Below are 20,927 nucleotides of genomic sequence, written 5' to 3' on the forward strand. Positions count from 1 at the left end.
AGCAATAAGGCAGTACAGCTGGTCCTCCTGCTTGGCAGGTGCCTGGGCCTCCCTTTTAAACAGATGGGGCCTGGGAGGTCCTGCCTTATTAGCAGCCCTAGACCAGCACAGCCAGTCACCCTGTAATAGAGGTGACTTCAGTCTCAGAAGAAAGGCTTGAAAATGTTAGGATTTCTCATGGAAGAAAGAAGTAATAATCTAAAGGAAAGTGAGTTATCCCGTTGACCAACCCTATAGGGACTGATAAAAATAGGGATCAGTTTTTGAGTAGGAACCTTAACCACTTGCCGACCGCCGTCAGTATATGTACTGCGGCGGTCAGCCCCTCCTGGGCAAAGTGACGTAGGGGTACGTCACTCGCTCATGAGCCTCTAGGGGGTGAGCGCGCGCCGCCGGAGGCACGCTCCCGCCCCCGCTCGTTCACTAACATCCCCGTGCGAGTGACCGGCGGCTCCGATGTCCGCTGGTCACTCGTGATCTCCCACTGGAGAGGGAGAAAGGCAGGCGGCTGATGTAAACAAAGCCGCCTGTCATTCTCCCTGGTGTAACTGCAGAGATCATACGATCCTGCTATGTAGGATCGTATGTCTCTGTGGTTATATCACAAGCCAAGCCCCCCCCCACAGTTAGAATCACGCCCCTAGGGACACACTTAACCCCTTGATCACTAATAAAGTTAACCCCTTCCCTGCCAGTGTCATTTTTACAGTAACAGTGCATATGTATAGCACTGATTACTGTAGTAATGTCACTGGTACCCCCAAAAGTGTCAAAAATGTCAGTCAAGGGTCCGATCTGTCTGCTGCAATGTCTCAGTCCCGCAAAAAAAAAAATTGCAGATCGCCGCCATTACGTGTTAAAAAAAAACAATAAAAATGACATAAATATTTCCCTTAGTTAGTAAATGCAATAACTTTTGCGCAAACCAATCAAAATACGCTTATTGCGATTTTTTTTACCAAAAATAGGTAGCAGAAAACAAATTGGCCTAAAATGTTAAAAAATTTTGATTTTTACATTTTTTGGGGGGGAATTTCATATAAAAAAATGTGAAAAATATTATTTTTTTCAAAATTGTCGCTCTTTTTTTGTTTATAGCGCAAAAAATAAAAATCAAAGGTGATCAAATACCACAAAAAGAAAGCTCTGTTTGTGGGAAAAAAAGGACATCAATTTAGTTTGGGTACAGCATTGCACGACTGCGCAATTGTCCGTTAAAGTCACTCAGTGCCGAATCGCAAAATAGGCCCTGGTCTTTAAGCAGCCAAATCCACTGGGGCTTAAGTGGTTAAGGGTTACGTTTCTCATGGAGGGCCAGACCTGGTCCCTAAACTTAATATGAGGGGTATAGGAGTGAAGGTAACCTATGAAGTGCTTCTGGAAGACAGAATTGGTCAAAAAGCTAAGCTAAAAACAGCAAGTGTGTCTTAACCATTTGCCGACCAGCCGCCGTAGTTATACTGTGTTACGCGAAACAACGTACATGTATGTCGTTTCATGTAGCAGTTAGTGGGGATGTGAACACGGCACACCTCTGTTCTGTCAGTGATGAACACAGGGACCCTGTGTTCCTCCTATTTAGGAACACAGGTCTCTGTGTTCATTCACTTAGTAAATCCCCCACACAGTTAGAAACCCCCCCTAGGGACACATTTAACCCTTTGATCACCCCTGGTGTTAACCCCTTCCCTGCCAGTGCCCTTAGTACAGTAACATTGCATATTTTTAGCACTGATTACTGTAGTAATGTCACTGGTCCCCCCAAAAGTGTCAAAAATGTCAGGTGTCCGATCTGATTTATGTGCGCTCCCAATGATTTCTCATGGACTGTGCATTTTCTGAACATGCATCAAAGATGCAGCATGCAAGACTGTGATTTGCTTTCATGAAAACATGCGGTCTGATAGAATTTAATGGAAGCGCACTTACAATTGTGGGTAAACTGCACATACAATTGCACCGCGGCCACCCTTCCGCTCACCTATGTGAACCCACTATTAGGGATAAGAAAATAGTGAATCAATGAGGAGGTTGCGGTGGTATGTGCTAGTGAAGAGCAAAGTGATGGGGTGCAGAGAAAATTTGAATATTCTAGGCTGTGTGGGGACAGGACAGAAGAGTTAAAAGCAAACTGGGATGGAAAGGGTGCAAGATCAGTGTGTGGAATGCTGAGCTGAGAGCAGAGGCTGCAGGACAAGTGTAGAGATTTATAGACATAACAGATAAGAGAAGGAGAAGGGGAAAAAATCAACAGGGCAGAGAAGCAAGGAGGACCGGTGCTGTGTGATGGTGCAGGAAGGAAAGGTAGAGTGAGATGTAGGGGGCGGAGATGGAACGGACAAGTGAGTGTAAGTGAGGTGTCCTGGGAAAGAGAGCAAGGTGAGTGTGAGAGTGTGGGAGGGGAGAGTGATTAGTAGCTGCAGTAAACAGATAAGGCAGACTTGAACGGAGGAGTCCAGGAATCAGTCACTACAGTCAGTGAGGCAGGAGCAGCACCCAAAGCTCCCAGTGCACCCCCTCCCCCTTCACCACAGATTAAGACACCGCCCAGGGCAAGAGTCTCTCCCGCCCACCCCTTGTACCGGCCCTGAGAAACAGCACCAGCTTTTTGGAGGCGTGGTGGCAAAACAAGCTCCAGCACCGAACCCCATCCTGCATCCTTCCCAGCTGCCAGCAGAGTTACCCAGTGCGCCGTGAAGGAAATGTAACGTCCCTGTCCATGCCTGCTGGACCAAGAGTCAGCAGTAATGTGAACCTTCCTGCTGACTGCTCTGTCCAACGAGGCCAAAACACTAACTTCCACATGACGGTAGAGAGCCGGAATGGCATCACGCAAAAATAAATGTCTTTTTGGGACCTGCCACTGTGGTGCAGCACATTCCACAAATTCGTGAAAGGGAGCAGAGTTTACCAGATTAAAAGGCAGCAACTGTAATTCTAGCAATTTGGCCTAACTAGCATTAAGACACTGAGCATGTGGATGGCTGGGACAGTAATTCTTTCTACGGTTCAGCAACTGGGGTAGTGAAATTTGCCTGCTGCTCAAATCAAGCGGTGGTGTACTGCTAGCAGATTGGGTGCAAGTCTCTGTGGCACTCAGTGCTATATATACGTACCTGATCCATGATATAATGGCGCTTTTCCACTGCATGAACCGAGCGGTTCGACTCGCTTTTGTGCTTTTCCACTGCTGGTACCGCATGGTATAGTGTAGGAACGGTTCGGTACGGTATGGTACGGCGGCGCTTTTCCACTGCATGGAACCGAACGGTACGGCTCTCAAAAACAGTACCTACTCGATTGTGGTTCCAACAGGTACCATAACCGGTACCATATCCCACAATCCTTTGCATGCAGTCACTACTAGCCACTGATTGGTCAGAGAATCCCACCCACCCCGTTGTTATCCCACCCACTTAACTTTAGTACTACTTTAGTGGAAAAGCAAACCATACCGTACCGTACCGAACCGTTCCAACACCGTACCATGCGGTACCAGCAGTGGAAAAGCAAACCAGGCCAAGCAGGGCCAAGCAGAGCCGAATAGAGCTGAGCCGGTATTTGCAGTGGAAAAGTTCCATTACATTGTATACATACAGGATCCATGATATAATACATTGTATACATACAGGATCCATTTACCCCCAAATGACAGCCCAATTTGAGCTGAAACGATATGTTTACCAGAATACACTTAGTAGTTGCGATGATATGTACAGATTTACTAACACGTGACAAAGTTGCAAAAATGTGTCCTGAAGTTAGGACTTGTTTTATCTTCATCATGAAGGGGTTAAACTGTTTGATTTTATTGGTTTTTGTTTGACCTTTTCTTTTTTTTTTCCTTAGTGTTGAATTAAAGAAAATTCATAATATATAAAAAAAAAACACATAATTGTACAAAACAAACAAAAAAAAACTTTATTGCATTTCTAAAAAAAAACTTGAAAAACCAAATTCTTTGCAATGCTTTATACCAGAATCAAAATTTTAGTAATCAATTTATAAAACTGTGCATAGCCATTCATCCAGTGGATCTGCATGTACATTCACTCTCTGCTAGAATGAAGTAGAAAATGAATGGTACCAATGGTTACATAAATTTGTTAATTCCCTTTAGCTTTATCTAGAATTGTTACATTGTAAAAATGATGTATGTATTTCCTAGGCTCCTCAGCACCATCTAGTGGCCATAATGTTGCGTTTTACTACTACTAACAAAAGAACATTCGTAGAGGAGAAGAAATAGCCTAAGAACATTCGTTTTTGCCCAATTCACACCGAATGAATGTACAACAAATTGGGTAGATTAGGTAGCTTGGTTTTCTTTTTTTTTGTTTTATAAATAGATACCCATAGTGTAATTAAAAGAAAAGAAAAATACATGATTAAGCAAAACATATGTTGGTCAGACCTATAGGGATTGGTGGCCCCAGGGTATAGGATGGTGTTTACAGCCAATCACTGTGATCAGGGAGGGAGGAAGATAAAAAAAAATATCTAAGGAAAATATTTAAAAAAAAATGAATTTGCGATATTCAACCATTGAAAATCCCCCAACCCTAAGAGGTCCAGAACCCTATGAGGTCCCCAACCCTATGAGGTCACCAACCCTATGAGGTCCCCAACCCTATGGGGTCACCAATCTCTAGGCAGATTTCTCACATCTAATACCCCTCATATCTTTATACAACCCTCTTCAACACATAACACAACATAGAGGGGCTCGGTGAAGGTGGCGGAGAAGGTGTGGAGGTGGCGGAGGGGGTCACCCATATAGAAGGAAATCTGCCCGGCCTCATAATCCAGATATACCCGGACTCTACTGCCAAGAATATTGGCAGGGAGTTTGGTTTCTTCCATGTCATGTATTGCCATATAATCCTCACCCCCCCTGTACAAACCCCAGGACACGTCATTACATCCAATCAAGGAATCATCCCCGTCCCTGTCTATACTGGTATAACACATCCCGATTCTCCACTTACTGGATCCATGGACATCTACTTCCCAGAAATGTCGTCCTGAAGAGAAACTTTGACTGCCTAAAACCTGATAATATTTCTTAAACCTCCCAAGAGTATCTGGGCGATTTTGGTGTGTACCTGACCTGGATGCAGTCTTCTTATCATACGAGATACATACACCATCATGAGCCGTGTCCTCGTCCAATATGTCTACTGATTCCTGTATATAGATCCCCAAAATGATTCTAGTCATTATATTCGATAAACCTGTGCTGACCATATGTGAGATCCCAGCCAGATTCACGCCATCATTGAGGAGTTTCTCATATCTCTTTCTGTCCTCATCATCTCCATCCTCACTATCATACAAGTCACCCCAGTCTGATTCCTGTATGATGGTCAATGGATCCGTCATGGCACACAGCTCCTCTAAAAGACGCATCTTCCCGGACAGCTCGCCCATCTTTAACTCCAGCTGTTGGATCAGATCATTGACAGGGCTTAGAACCCGCTCTGCCCGCTTGTAGATGTCACTCAGGACTTCCTTCTCCAGGTTCTCCAGAAGCCTCCTGAGATGTCTCTTGAACAGGAAAATGAATCTCTGGGTTATACCATCGGCTTTTCCTTGTACTCTTCCCCTGTGTTCCAGTAGACTCCGGAGTCTTTCTTCTGTCTTCTCTCTTTTAGTAATCAGTTTCTCCAGATTATTTATCAGCTTTCTCTTCTTCTTTATAAAGGCCTCTTCCAATGTCTCCACCTGGTGACCCCGATGTTCTCCAGTTTTAATGCAGGAGACACAGATACAGGCAGAGTCCTCGGTGCAGTAATATTCCAGGATCTTCTTATGGACGGAGCATTTCTTGTCCTCCGGGGTGGTGGTGGGGTCACATAAGACGTGTTCTGGTGACTTGCTGTGGACTCTCAGATGGTCATCACATAGAGAAGCTTCACATTGCAGGCAGGATTTCACAGCAGGTACAGAGGAGTGAATACAGTAAGTACAGGAGATCCCGGTCTTCTCTGGATCTGGTGGAGCAGACAGGAAACACTGTGCGATGTTACGCAAAGGTATATTTCTTTGCAGTGAAGGTCTCACCTGGAACTTCTCTCTGCATTGAGGACAGGAATAACCTCCAGATTCTACCTGTGTATCCAACACACGGTCAATGCAGACCCGGCAGAAGTTGTGTCCACATTTCAACAGGACAGGATCCATATAAATGTTCAGACAGATTGGACAATCCAGCTCCGCTCTCAGATCTGAGGACGCCATCGTTGATAGAAGAGAGAGAAATGAACAAATTTCCTTGTTCTCCAAAAACCAGTTGCCCAGTGAGGGAGGTTCCTCCACAAGCCAAGGCTAAGAATGTGGCCAGTGGGAGCACAAAGGAAATTTAAAGGTCACAAAACACAGCTGAAAGTCAATTGAAAAAAAAAAAATTAAGGATCCCACCCAAAAACAAACAAAACAATGGAAACTCAGCCAGGACTGGTTCTCTTTAACCACCTTCCCCCAAGGCCAATTCTGATACTTAATAGAAGTCATGGAAGATTGGGAAGGAAGGATTTTCCAGGCACATAAAATACAATTTTTATTTAAATTCCATATCATATAAAAAGGGGAAACAAAGGGGAAAACAAAAAGAACAAAAGACAAAAAAAAGAGAACATATATATAATATAAAATTGACTAGGGCCTAAATGGCTGACCAATCAACTGTATAACATACAGCAGTTCTACTAGGTGTAGTTGTACATGGTTACAATACTATTAATCATCAAAGAGACTGTAAATACGTATCGGAGATGCTGTCAGAGATCAATCCAATGGCAGACACTATCCCATATACGATCAGATAATGGTGACAAAGAGTAATGGTTCAATTGCTCAACATGTTTCGCCTCATATAGAGGCTTCGTCTGGAGCCTAATTGCAAGTAATGTGGAGGATTCTGTATATTTATTATGCAGGACAAAAGTCACCGCAGAAAAATTGATAGTTAATAATGAAGGGACACTCATGGATTTAGTCAGAGCTCAGTATCATAGGAAGGGAAAGACTGGCCCAGGGTTGGTAAAACCTGGGTGCCACCAAACACTCAAACTATGGTAGCATGCCTCCATAAACTCAATGGGAGAAGCCATAAGATGTACCATATAGATAATGGTGTATAGGTAGCCTAATACCGACTCTGTACTATACGTCCGTGGTGTCCACTCCGGATGGGGAACCGCCACCACAATTCTGATACTTCACAAATACGTGGGGAAAAAAATCAGCATTTTTTATTTTGAGAGAAATTAGTGTTAAGCACCAAACCACCTGCGCAAAGGATTCTAATTTTGGTGTATATAAATTAACTGTGAGAGAATGCAGTGATTCTGTGTATAATTGAAATAAACTGGTGATTTCTATGATGTGATATTTCTATTGTGTATGCGGAAAAAAGTTTCCTTAAGGCCCGTACACGCGAGTCTAAATTTGGCCGGGAATTTTCGTCCGACGACCGATCTGCCGATTTTCGGCTTGTTAGTATGGTGCTGCCGACAACCGACTCCAACTTTTCGGCCAAAAAAAATCTGGTGTGCAGGCTATAAAATTTTTGTCCTCCGTCAAAACACGTCCGATTTTCGTGCAGTCAGTACAGATTTCGACAGGGAAAAATCTTATGAGCAAGACTGGGCATGCTCAGAGAAGAAAGAACACAAAGAAAGCAAACCAACACATGACATCGCTTTTGTCGTGCAGGAAAATTTGTGTGCAGTTTAGAGCACATTCCAACCAACAAAACACCACTCTGGACAAAAGATGGACAACCGGTCTGCGGAAATTCGTTGCCTGTGTACTAGGCTTAACCGTGAGCAGCAACGTAACCGTATAAAAACGTAATAGTGTAAACTTATATAATGATGTATAATATACCGCGCTCAAACAGCTTGGCGCACACCTTATGGTGCAGTGACACCAGTGACAAAATAAATGAAATAAGTTACAAATATTGCAAAACAGCTTGACACCCGCCTTATAGCGCAGTAACACAACAAATAAGAATTAAATTGAATTGTGGAAGAGAGAATGATGATAAGCAAATTTGTAGATGGGTGATCAGCAAAGTTACATGCAGAGTGATTGTCATCTGGAATTATGTAGGGGTCTGTAGAGCCCCCCGGGCCCCTGAGGATGCAATACACCATCACACATCAGGTGGGGGCTGTCTGCATGAGGTCACACGTTCCCCGCTGCTCATTCATGTAGGATGACAGGAGAGGGGGATCCTGTCCAATCTCTGCACCCCATCACCCTACAAGATGCCATTATCCTGACTGCAGAGAGCGCACTGGCGGTATGATAGAGAGATATGTCTAGAGACATCGCTATGTCCGCACTCTGGGGGGTGGGAGACATCGCTATGTCCGGACTCTGGGGGGGGGAGACATCGCTATGTCTGGACTCTGGGGGGGGGGGATGACATAGCTGTGTCCAGAATCTGGGGGGGGGGAGACATCGCTATGTCTGGACACCGGGGCGGGGGGAGACATCGCTATGACCAGACATGGCAGGGGGGGGCATCGCTATTTCCGGACACCGGGGGGGAGACATCGCTAAGACCAGACACCGGGGGGGGGGAGACATCGCTATGTCCGTACACCGGGGGGGGAGGGAAGACATCGCTATGACCAGACATGGGGGGGGACATCGCTATGTCCGGACTCCGGGGTGTGGAGACATCGCTATGACCAGACACCAGGGGGGGGGGAGACATCGCTATGTCCAGACACCGGGGTGGGGAGACATCGCTATGACCAGACACTGGGAGGGAGACATCGCTATGACCAGACATGGGGGGCATCGCTATATCTGGACAACGGGGTGGGGAGACATCACTATGACCAGACATGGGGGGGGGACATCGCTATGCCGGACACCTAGGTGGGGAGACATTGCTATGACCAGACATGGGGGGCGCATCGCTATGACCAGACACCGGGGGGTGGGGAGACATCGCTATGACCAGACACCTGGGGGAGACATCGCTATGTCCAGACACCGGGGGGTGGGAACATCGCTATGTCCGGACACCGGGGGAGGACATCGCTAAAACCAGACACCGGGGGGAGACATCGCTATGTCCGGACACTGGGGTGGGGAGAAATCGCTATGACCAGACATGGGGGGGAGGGGGGCATCGCTATGTCCGGACACCAGGGTGGGGAGACATCGCTATGACCAGACATGGAGGGGGCATCGCTATGTCTGGACACCGGGGTAGGGAGACATCGCTATGACCAGACATGGGGGGGAACATCGGTATGACCAGACACGGGGGGGAGAGACATCGCTATGACCAAACACTGGGGGGGAGACATCACTATGTTCAGACAACGGGGGGGACATCGCTATGTCCAGACACCGGGGGGGAGACATCGCTAAGACCAGACCTGGGGGGGAGAACATCGCTATATCCGGACTCCGGGGTGTGGAGACATCGCTATGACCCGACACCAGGGTGGGGAGACATCGCTATGACCGGACACTGGGGTGGGGAGACATTGCTATGACCAGACATGGGGGGGGGGGGGACATCGCTATGACCAGACATGGGGGGGCATCGCTATGTCCGGACACTGGGGTGGGGAGACATCACTATGACCAGACATGGGGGGGGGGGGACATCGCTATGTCTGAACACCGGGGTGGGGAAACATCGCTATGACCAGACATGGGGGGAGGGGACATCGCTATGACCAGACACCGGGGGGGGGGGACATTGCTATGTCCAGACACCGGGGGGTGGGAACATCGCTATGTCCGGACACGGGGGGGGGGAAGACATCGCTAAGACCAGACACTGGGGGGGTGAGACAACGCTATGTACGTACACGGGGGGGGGGGAGACATCCCTATGTCCTGACTCCGGGGTGTGGAGACATCGCTATGACCAGACACCGGGGGGGGGGGGACATCGCTATGACCAGTCACTGGGGGGGGAGACATCAATATGTCCAGACACGGGAGGGGGGGAGACATCGCTAAGACCAGACACCGGGGGGAGACATCGATATGTCCATACACCGGGGGGGGGGGAGACATCGCTATGACCAGACCTGTGGGGGGGGGACATCGCTATGTCCGGACTCTGGGGGGTGGAGACATCGCTATGACCAGACACCGGGGGGGGGGGGACATAGCTGTGTCCAGACACGGGGGGGGGAACATCACTATGTCCGGACACCGGGGGGGGGGCAGTTTGAGACATCACTTTGTCCAGACACCGGGGGGGGGGGGGGGTTGTCTATCTATATAATCTCCCTTATCAATGTATACAAGGTGTGAGCAGTACATCCTGTTCTTCTGTCCTTCTGATGCTCTCCACTCTCATATTTGCCAGAAATTCCTGACTGTTTATTTATAGGAGATAAAGAGATATTGCTGTGAAAAAATATCCTGAAACGTTGTTTATAAACATTGATCAGACAGGAGATAGAGAGATACAAAGTAACATTGTTTATAAACATTGATCAGACAGGAGATAGAGAGATACAAAGTAACATTGTTTATAAACATTGATCAGACAGGAGATAGAGAGATACAAAGTAACATTGTTTATAAACATTGATCAGACAGGAGATAGAGAGATGCAAAGTAAAATTGTTTATTTTTTTTACTCTGTCTGAGGGTCGGTCGGTTCACACTACAGAAACACAGTCAAGATGCATTGAAGATGCGTTTCTGTATGTGCGTTTTTACTGCATTCCAGTGTGTTTTTCCCCAAAACCTTTTTCCAAAGTTACCTGTTTTGTTTTTTGCTGTATTGAATTTTTGATGTGTTTTGCTGCCTTCCAGTGCAGTTCTGTGTAGAGACAATGCAGTATCTTCCACTTTTTTTCTGCACTGAAATGCGATGGAAGTGAGCGGCACTTGTAGTGTGAACTAGTCTATTGGAACCCATATAATCTGTAAATGCATTTTTGATGCCGAAAAACAAAACAAAAAAAAAAAAAAACACCACACTAGGCTGCATCTGGTGTGACCCGGTGTTCTAAAATTTCATCGGACCCATAAAAATTCCAGACCCTCGTCACTTCCGGTGACGCTACGTCATAACCCAGCTGATGTGAGCCCCGGTGGGCAAGGCATTTTCAAGGTCCGATGAAATTCTAAGATTTACGAACAGCTGACTGAGAGGAGGAGGGGCTGAGGTGGGACGCACACACCGCTGCGGGATAATGTTACAACACCGCCGCGTCATCGAGGAAGGAACATGTTGCAGAGCTGACTTAGAGGAGGCGGGAAGGAAGGGAATACTCATACTAAATATTAATGATAAAAAAAAAAATAAGAAATACTAAACATTTTTTATCATTTTTTAACTATGTAGTGGAAGGGCCGGCCTGATTGCATACAAATTAAAAGTGTTTAGGTCTGACCTCATATTATATGTTTTTGGTAAATCTAAAGGAAAAGAATTGTAAGAAAATTGTATAGTGTGTATCCAGCTTTAGTTTACTCTAACCAGCCCTAATTTTTATTTCCCTTTTTTTTGCTGATTTATTTATTTTTATTTTTTTTAACCATTATTATTTAGTATTATTTTTTAAATATTTTTTTAGTATTGCAAAAAAAAAAAAATAAATAAAGAAAAACACAAAATTAAAAAAACAAACTTTTATTTGTATAAAGCCTTTATACCAGAATCATAATTTTAGCAGTCTGTTAAAAAAAAAAAAATGTGATCTAGTGATTGCGCACTCATCCTCTGCTAGAATTAAATACAAAATCAATGTAAAAAAATGGTTATACCCCCTTTATGACCGGGCAATTTTTTGCGATTTGGCACTGCTTTATTTTAACTGACAATTGCGTTGACATGCGGCGCTGTACCCAAATAAAATTGATGTCCTTTTTTCCCCACAAATAGAGCTTTCTTTTGGTGGTATTTGATCACCTCTGCGATTTTTATTTTTTGTGCTATAATCAAAAAAAGAGCGACAATTCTGAAAAAAAAAAAAAAAAATATTTATAACATAACATTCCCAATAATAATAAAAAAAATCAAATTTTTAATAATTTCAGGCCAATCTGTATTCTGCTACATATTTTTGGCAAATAAAAATCCCAATAAGTGTATATTAACTTTTGTGCAAAACAATTATCATGTCTACAAACTAAGGGAAAGATTTATGTCATTTTAATTTTATTTTTTTTGGCGGCGATCTGGGATTTTTTTTTATGGGACTGTGACATTGCGGCGGACAGATCGGACCTTTGACTGACATTTTTGACACTTTTGGGGGGGATCACTGACATTACTACAGTAATCAGTGCTAAAAAATATGCACTGTTACTGTAATAATGATACTTGCAGGGAAGGGGTTAACACCAGGGGCGATCAAAGGGTAAAACGTATGCCTAGGGGGTGCTTTCTAACTGTGTGGGGGATGGGCTTATGGAATCAACACAGAGACCTCTGTTCTTAATTAGGAGGATCACAGGAGCCCTGTGATGATTGCTGACAGAACAGCGGTCTGCTGTGTTTATAACGTTCTGTCTTCCCGGAGAGCAATCGCGGGTGCCGGCCCCGCAGTTCAGCTTCCTCTCTCGCGAATCGCCGCGCTCGCGCCACCACGATCGTTCCCAAGGAGCGAAGTATGGGTACGGCGATTCGCGCAGCCATGCCACCTTGCCGCATTATATCTGCAGTGGGAGGTCGGCAATAAGTTAATTTGCTAACTCCCTTTAGCGTTCTCTAGAATTGACGCTGGTAAAATGATGCCTGTATTTCCTGGGCTCCTCATCGCCATCTAGTGACCATAATGTGGTATTTTACTACCACCCATAATAAAAGAATATTCCTTCAGAAGTGGAAGAAGTAGTTGTGTTGGATGGGTCAGGGGATGGGATATTTATGAAGTCTGTCCTAGGCCGCACAGGGCACCATGGGCAACAAGGGCGCCGTGCGGCCATCACAGCTCGCAGAAGATCAGGCAATTCAGGCCGCACAGCGGGAGGTAAGCGGCGACCTTGGCCCGGACAGGTTTAACACAGGCCGCGGCTGCCGCTTACCTCCTGCTGCACAGCTGTGCCTCGGTCACCTCACCTACTGAGGCAGTCTGAGTCGAGCTGTGTATTACACACAGCTCAGCCTCCGCTCCACGGTGACAGATCCCTCCTCCCTTCAGGGACGCCAGAGGAGAGATCGTCAGCTCCTCCTCGCCCCGCCCCTTCTCCTCCTCCTCCCGCCCCACCCACACTCCCCAGGAATGTGTGGGCGGGAAGTTTAAAGAAAAAAAAAAAGCTGCAGAGTGAATGTGCAGACAGCATGAGGTCTCCTTTAAAAAATGTAAGGGGGGTCTCTGATGTGGGGGGCTCTGTGTGAGGGGGGCTTTGTAAGGGGGGCTCTCTGATGTGGGGGGGGGCTCTGATGTAAGGGGGCTTTGTGTGGGGGGTCTCTGATGTGAGGGGGGCTCTGTGTGTGGAGTCTCTGATGTAAGGGGGGCTTTGTGTGTGTGTAGGGGGTCTCTGATGTTAGGGGGGCTTTGTGTGTGGGGTCTCTGATGTGAGGGGGCTCTGTGTGTGGGGTCTCTGATGTGAGGGGGGCTTGGTGTGGGGGGTCTGTGATGTGAGGGGGGCTTTGTGTGTGGGGTCTCTGATGTGAGGGGGCTCTGTGTGTGGGGTCTCTGATGTGAGGGGGGCTTGGTGTGGGGGGTCTGTGATGTGAGGGGGGCTTTGTGTGGGGGGCCTCTGATGTGAGGGGGGCTTTGTGTGGGGGGCCTCTGATGTGGGGGTCTCTGATGTAAGGGGGGCTTTGCGTGGGGGGGTCTCTGATGTAAGGGGGCTCTGTGTGTGAGGTCTCTGATGTGAGGGGGCTCTGTGTGTGGGGTCTCTGATGTGAGGGGGGCTTGGTGTGGGGGGTCTGTGATGTGAGGGGGGCTTTGTGTGTGGGGCCTCTGATGTGAGGGGGGCTTTGTGTGGGGGTTCTCTGATGTGGGGGTCTCTGATGTAAGGGGGGCTTTGCGTGGGGTGGTCTCTGATGTAAGGGGGCTCTGTGTGTGTGGTCTCTGATGTGAGGGGGGCTTTGTGTGGGGGTCTCTGATGTGAGGGGGCTTTGTGTGGGGGTCTCTGGTGTGAGGTGGGTCTCTGATGTGAGGAGGGGCTCTGTGTGTGGGGGGGGCTGTGTGGGGGGGCTCTCTGATGTAGGGGGGACTCTAAATGAAGGGGGCTTTGTGTAGGAGGGTCTCTGATGTAAAGGGGGCTTTGTGTGTGGGGTCTCTGATGTGAGGGGGGCTTTGTGTGGGGGGGTCTCTGATGTGAGGGGGGCTCTGTGTGGGGGTCTCTGTTGTGAGGTGGATCTCTGATGTTGGGGGGGGCTCTGTGTGAGGGGGCGGTGTGGGGGGCTCTTTGATGTAGGGGGCCCTAAATTAAGGGGGGCTTTGTGTGGGGGGGTCTCTGATGTAAAGGGGGCTCTGTGTGGGGGGTCTCTGATGTAAAGGGGGCTCTGTGTGGGGGGTCTCTGATGTAAGGGGGGCTAAGTTATTAGTGATCATAAAAAAGAAAAGTCAAACAAAGTGCAAGAAAGGTGCAAGAAAATGCACAGGGGGGGGGGCCACAGGATTAGGTCGCACAGGGTGCCTGAACACCCAAGGCTGGCCCTGGATATAAAGGGGATTGCACTGTAATGTAAAGGGGGGCTGTGATGTAAAGGGGGCACTGTAATATAAAGGGGACTGCACTGTAAAGGGGGGCTGTGATTTAAAGGGGATAAAGGGGATGGCACTGTAAAGGGGGCACTGTAATATAAAGGGGACTGCACTGTAATGTAAAGGGGGTCTGTGATGTAAAGGGGGCACTGCCGTGCACCCCCTACACGTCTGTGCCAGATGACGTACTAGGTACAGAACAGCCGCTCTGCCGCTATACATCGAAGTGATGCAGTCGGCAAGCGGATAAAATTAATTATTTTTAACTGTGACACATTATATTATGGATAGATACAACTACTGACACATTGTTTTTTAAAGAAAAAGTTTTTATTGTACAAAATGTAAAAAAGGTACAAACATTCCAAATACAGATTCCAAAGGTATCTAAAAGACAATCAGGAAATTTGTTTTACTCTACAACAAAATATTTATTTTCCCTTTTCCCCTAGTCTGTATCTTACAACAACATACTGTATACTTTTTGTCTGGTAAAAAGAACAAAGCAAACTAAACAAACAAACAACAAAAAAGAAAAGAAAAGAAAAGACAAACTTGTTTCATGTATGCGATCCACTTCTAAGCACAAATATACATCCAAATTGGGCCCAATTAGCCATTTTCCCTCCCCGATGTCATGTGACTCGTTAGTGTTACAAGGTCTCAGGTGTGAATGGGGAGTAGGTGTGTTACATTTGGTGTTATCGCTCTCACTCTCTCATACTGGTCACTGGAAGTTCAACATGGCACCTCATTACAAAGAACTCTCTGAGGATCTGAAAAAAATAATTGTTGCTCTACATAAAGATGGCCTAGGCTATAAGAAGATTGCCAAGACCCTGAAACTGCACTGCAGCACGGTGGTCAAGACCATACAGCAGTTTAACAGGACAGGTTCCACTCAGAACAGGACTCTCCAAGGTCAACCACAGAAGTTGAGTGCATGTGCTCAGCGTCATATACAGAGGTAGTCTTTGGGAAATAGATGTAGGAGTGCTGCCAGCATTGCTGCAGAGGTTGAAGGGGTGGGGGGGTCAGCCTGTCAGTGCTCAGACCATATGCCGCACACTGCATCAAATTGGTCTGCATGGCTGTCATCCCAGAAGGAAGCCTCTTCTAAAGATGATGCACAAGAAAGCCCGCTAACAGTTTGCTGAAGACAAGCAGACTAAGGACATGGATTACTGGAACCATGTCCTGTGGTCTGATGAGACCAAGATAAACTTATTTGGTGCAGATGGTGTCAAATGTGTGTGGCGGCAACCAGGTGAGGAGTACAAAGACAAGTGTGTCTTCCCTACAGTCAAGCATGGTGGTGGGAATGTCATGGTCTGGGGCTGCATGAGTGCTGCCGGCACTGGGGAGCTACAGTTCATTGAGGGAACCATGAATGCCAACATGTACTGTGACATACTGAAGCAGAGCATGATGCCCTTCCCTTCGGAGACTGGGCCACAGGGCAGTATTCCAACATGATAACGACCCCAAACACACCTCCATGACGACCACTGCCTTGCTAAAGAAGCTGAGGGTAAAGGTGATGGACTGGCCAAGCATGTCTCCAGACCTAAACCCTATTGAGCATCTATGGGACATCCTCAGACGGAAGGTGGAGGAGCGCAAGGTCTCTAACCTCCACCAGCTCTGTGATGTCATCATGGAGGAGTAGAAGAGGACTTCAGTGGTAACCTGTATAGGTCTGGTGATCTCCATGCCCAAGAGGGTTAAGGCAGTGCTGAAAAATAATGGTGGCCACACAAAATATTGACATTTTGGGCTCAATGTGGACACTTTAACCACTTGCCAACCGCTTAACGAGGATTTACTGCGGCACTCTGCCGCTGCTGGGCAAAGTGGCGTAGACCTACGTCGCCCGTCCCCGCTCCTTCCCTGGGGAGCTAGCGCGAGTGACCGGCGGCTCCGATGGCCGCCGGCCATTCGCGATCTCCCGCAGGAGAGGGAGAAAGACAGACGGCTGATGTAAAAACAGCCGTCTGTCATTCTCACTGAAGTAGGCACAGAGGCTATGCGATCCTGCTGTATAGGATCGCATGTCTCTGTGGTTACTTCACTAGCCACGCCCCTAGGGACACACTTAACCCCTTGATCACCAATAAAGTTAACCCCTTCCCTGCCAGTGTCATTTTTACAGTAACAGTGCATATTTATAGTACTGATTACTGTAGTAATGTCACTGATACCCCTAAAAGTGTCAAAAATGTCAGTCAGGGGTCCGATCTGTCCGCCGCAATGTCGCAGTCCCGCCGCAAAAAAAAAAAAAAAAAAATCGCAGATCGCCTCCATTACTAGATAAAAAAAAAACAATAAAAATGACATAAATCTTTCCCGTAGTTAGTAAACGCAATAACTTTTGCGTAAACCAATCAAAATACGCTTATTGAAATTTTTTTTTACCAAAAATATTTAGCAGAAAACAAATTGGCCTAAAATGTTAAAAAAAATTGATTTTTACATTTTTTTTGAGAATTTCATCTAAAAAAAAAAATGTGAAAAATATTGTTATTTTTTTCAAAATTGTCGCTTTTTTTTGTTTATAGCCCAAAAAATAAAAATCGCACAGGTGATCAAATACCACCAAAAGAAAGCTCTGTTTGTGGGGGAAAAAAAGGACGTCAATTTAATTTGGGTACAGCGTCGCACGACTGCGCAATTGTCAGTTAAAATCACGCAGTGCCGAATCGCAAAATAGGATCCTCAAACAGAAGGTGGAGTAGCGCAAGGTCTCTAACATCCACCAACTCCATGATGTGGTCATGGAGAGTGGAAGAGGACTCCAGTGGCAACCTGTGAAGCTCTGGAGAACTCCATGCCCATGAGGGTTAAGGCAGTGCTGGAAAATAATGGTGGTCACACGAATTATTGACACTTTGGGCCCAATTTGGACATTTTCACTTAGGGGTGTACTCACTTTTGTTGCCAGCAGTTTAGACATTAATGGCTGTGTGTTGAGTTATTTTGAGAGGACAGCAAAGTTACACTGTTATACAAGCTGTACACTCACTACTTTACATTGTAGCAAAGTGTCATTTCTTCAGTGTTGTCACATGAAAAGATAGAATAAAATATTTACAGAAATGTGAGGGGTGTACTTACTTTTGTGGGATTACTAAAATAAATGAACTATTTGATGATATTCTAATTTTATGAGAAGCACCAGTCAAATCCAGATCCCCTCAAGATAAAGATATATATGAATGCCATACACCCAACACAGCATAGAGGGGCTCGGTGAAGAAGGCGGAGAAGGTGTGGAGGTGGCGGATGGGGTCACGCATATAGAAGGAGATCTGCCCGGCCTCGTAATCTAGATATACCCGCACTCGGCCACCGGGAATATTGTCAGGGAGCTCAATATAATTATTGTCATGTACTATTGAATACTCTTTGCCCCTCCTGACCAAACCCCAGGACACCTCATTACATCCAATAAAGGAGTCATCCCCGTCCCTGTATATACTGCCATAACACATCCCGATTCTCCAGTTATTGGACTTCTGGACATCTACTTCCCAGTAATGTTGCCCTGAGGAGAAACTCCGACTGCCTAAGACTTGGTAAGAATTCAAAAATCTCTCTGAATTATATGGGCGATATCGGCCTCTGCCTGACCTGGATACAGTCTTCTTATGATATGAGATGGATACATCAGCATGAGCCGTGTCCTCATCCAATAATATGTCTACAGCTTTCTGTATATAGATCCCTCCAGTAACCCCAATAATACACGTTATTAAATCAGACATATCTGTGCAGAACCCAGACAAATCCAGATCCCCTCCATTATAGAGGAGTTGATCGTGTCTCTCCCTCTCCTCATCATCTCCATCCTCAGTATCACACAAGTCACCTGTTTCTGGTTCCCGTAGGACGGTCAATGGATCCGTCATGGCACACAGCTCTTCTAAATGACGCATCTTCTGGGACAGCTCCTCCATCTTTAATTCCAACTGCTGGATCAGATCATTGACCGGGCGTAAGATCCACTCTGCCTGTCTGGAGATCTCACCCAGGATCTTTTTTTCGAGGTCTTCCAGATGTCTCCGAAGGGATCTGAACATGGTAGTGATTCTCTCTGCTTCACCGTCGGCTTTTTCTTGTACTCTTCCCCTGTGTTCCTGCAGACTCTGGGCTCTTTCTTCTGTCTTATCTCTCTTAGTAATCCATTTCTGAAGATTGTTTTTCAGTTTCTTTTTTTTATTTTTAGAGGCCTCTTGCAGAGTCTCCACCTGGTGTCCCCAATGTTCTCCAGTTCTAATGCAGGAGATACAGATACAAGCAGAGCCATCGGTGCAGTAATACTCCAGGATCTTCTTATGGACGGAGCATTTCCTGTTCTCCGGGGTGGTGGTGGGGTCACATAAGACGTGTTCTGGTGACTTGCTGTGGACTCTCAGATGGTCATCACATAGAGAAGCTTCACAATGCAGGCAGGATTTCACAGCAGGTACAGAGGAGTGAATACAGTAAGTACAGGAGATCCCGGTCTTCTCTGGATCTTGCGGAGAAGACAGGAAACGCTGAGTGATGTTACGCAGAGTTATATTTCTGTGCAGTGGAGGTCTCTCCTGGAACTCTTCCCTGCACTGAGGACAGAAATAATCTCCAGACTCCTCCTGTGTATCCAACACACGATCAATGCAGACCCGGCAGAAGTTGTGTCCGCATTTCAACATGACTGGATCCGTATAAATGCTCAGGCAGATAGAACAATCCAGCTCCTCTCTCAGGTCTGAGGACGCCATCACGTATAGAAGAGAGAGAGAAATGAACAAAGTTCCTTCTTCTCCAAAACCAGCTGTCTACTCAGGGAAGATCCTCCACAGGACAAGGCTAAGGATGTGGCCAGTGTGAGCACAAAGGAAATGTAAAGGTCACAAAACACACCTAAGAGACAATTGAAAAAAAAAAAAAAAATCAATGATCCCACCCAATAAACAAACAAAACAATGGACACTCAACCAGGACTGGTTCTCTTTATCCACCCCCAGGCCAATTCTGATACTTCACACATACGTGTAAAAATCAGCATTTGCTTTTGCTAGAAAATTACTTAGAACCCCTAAACATTATATATTTTTTGAAACCAGGGACCCTGGAGATTAAAATGGCGGGTACTGCATTTTATTTTTTGCGTCGCACAATATTTGCGCAAATTTTTTAGGAAAAAAAAACATACACTTTAATTAATTTTATTGCATACAAATACAATATAATATGCAAATTTTTTGGTAGATAAAATATAAAAGACGGTGTTATGCTGAGTAAATAGATACCGAACATACGCACGCCTGTGGAAGGGCGAAAAACGACAGTAACTAAAAATCTCTAAAAGGTGAAGGCTTGTTAAAAGCTTTTGATAGGTTATCAGCTTAGAGATACACAGGAGGTCTGGTGCTAGGATTATTGCGTTCGGTGCGATCGTCATTTCCATTTGTGCGTGAGCATAAGGGGGGGGGGGGTGCTTTATATTTTTTGATATTTTTATATCATTTTTATTTATATATGTTTTTATATATTTTTTTTATTATTTTTTCATTTTTTATTTACATTTGTTATTTAATTAATATTATACTTTATTATTATTCATATACTTTATTAATATTATACTATAATATTTTGGTTATTTAATATTTTATTATTTATTTATTTGTAAAAATTTACACTGTGCTTTTCATTTTTTTTAAATCAACTTTATCACTAACACAAGGGATGAACAACATCCCTTGTGATAGCATGGGCCGTGACAGGTCCTCTTTATGGTGAGATCTGGAGTCTATTAGACCCCATATCTCTCCTTCCAAAGCAAGTGAGGCTGAAATAGTGCAGAACCCCCCCCCCCGAACCTGTAGACACTGAGCAAATTCAATGCAGGAAACGCACAGGATTTGCTACGTTTCTCGCATCCCATAAGTGTGAACCTAGACTAAAATGAATTAACTTTGATGTCAGAAACCAGGAATGGTATAAATGGAATAGAATAAAAAAATAAATCAATTTTGTTAAACTTTTTTCAAAGTGGCCCTGTCCCCCCACTGTGCTTCTGCGCAAAGGCAAAACGCAGGAATCAGTCCCACACGCACGTAAGCAGCAATTGTCCCACACAAGTGAAATATCACCACAAATGTCAGATATTGGGCAGTAATTCTAGCTCCAGACTTCCTGTGTAAATTTAAAAAAATAAATAAATAATAAAATACTAAAAAAAAAAATATATATATTAATAAAATAAAGTTAAAGAAT

The 20,927-nt window shown here is 45.6% G+C and overlaps 1 protein-coding gene across 1 annotated transcript in view; it reads right to left on the reverse strand.

Moving 5' to 3' along the window:
* Positions 1 to 20,927, reverse strand: part of LOC309550295 (uncharacterized protein) — an 89,419-nt gene that overhangs the window by 5,543 nt on the left and 62,949 nt on the right. Inside the window, exons 2-3 of the mRNA XM_082250697.1 lie at positions 17,864 to 19,486; positions 4,692 to 6,111 (exon numbers count right to left, since the gene is read on the reverse strand). Coding sequence (XP_082106823.1) covers positions 4,692 to 6,111; positions 17,864 to 19,486 — 3,043 coding nt within the window. The remainder of the gene's footprint in view (positions 1 to 4,691; positions 6,112 to 17,863; positions 19,487 to 20,927) is intronic.

The sequence above is a fragment of the Pelophylax lessonae genome, assembly GCF_965119305.1.
Source record: "Pelophylax lessonae genome assembly, chromosome: 3".
NCBI classification, from domain to species: Eukaryota; Metazoa; Chordata; class Amphibia; order Anura; family Ranidae; genus Pelophylax; species Pelophylax lessonae.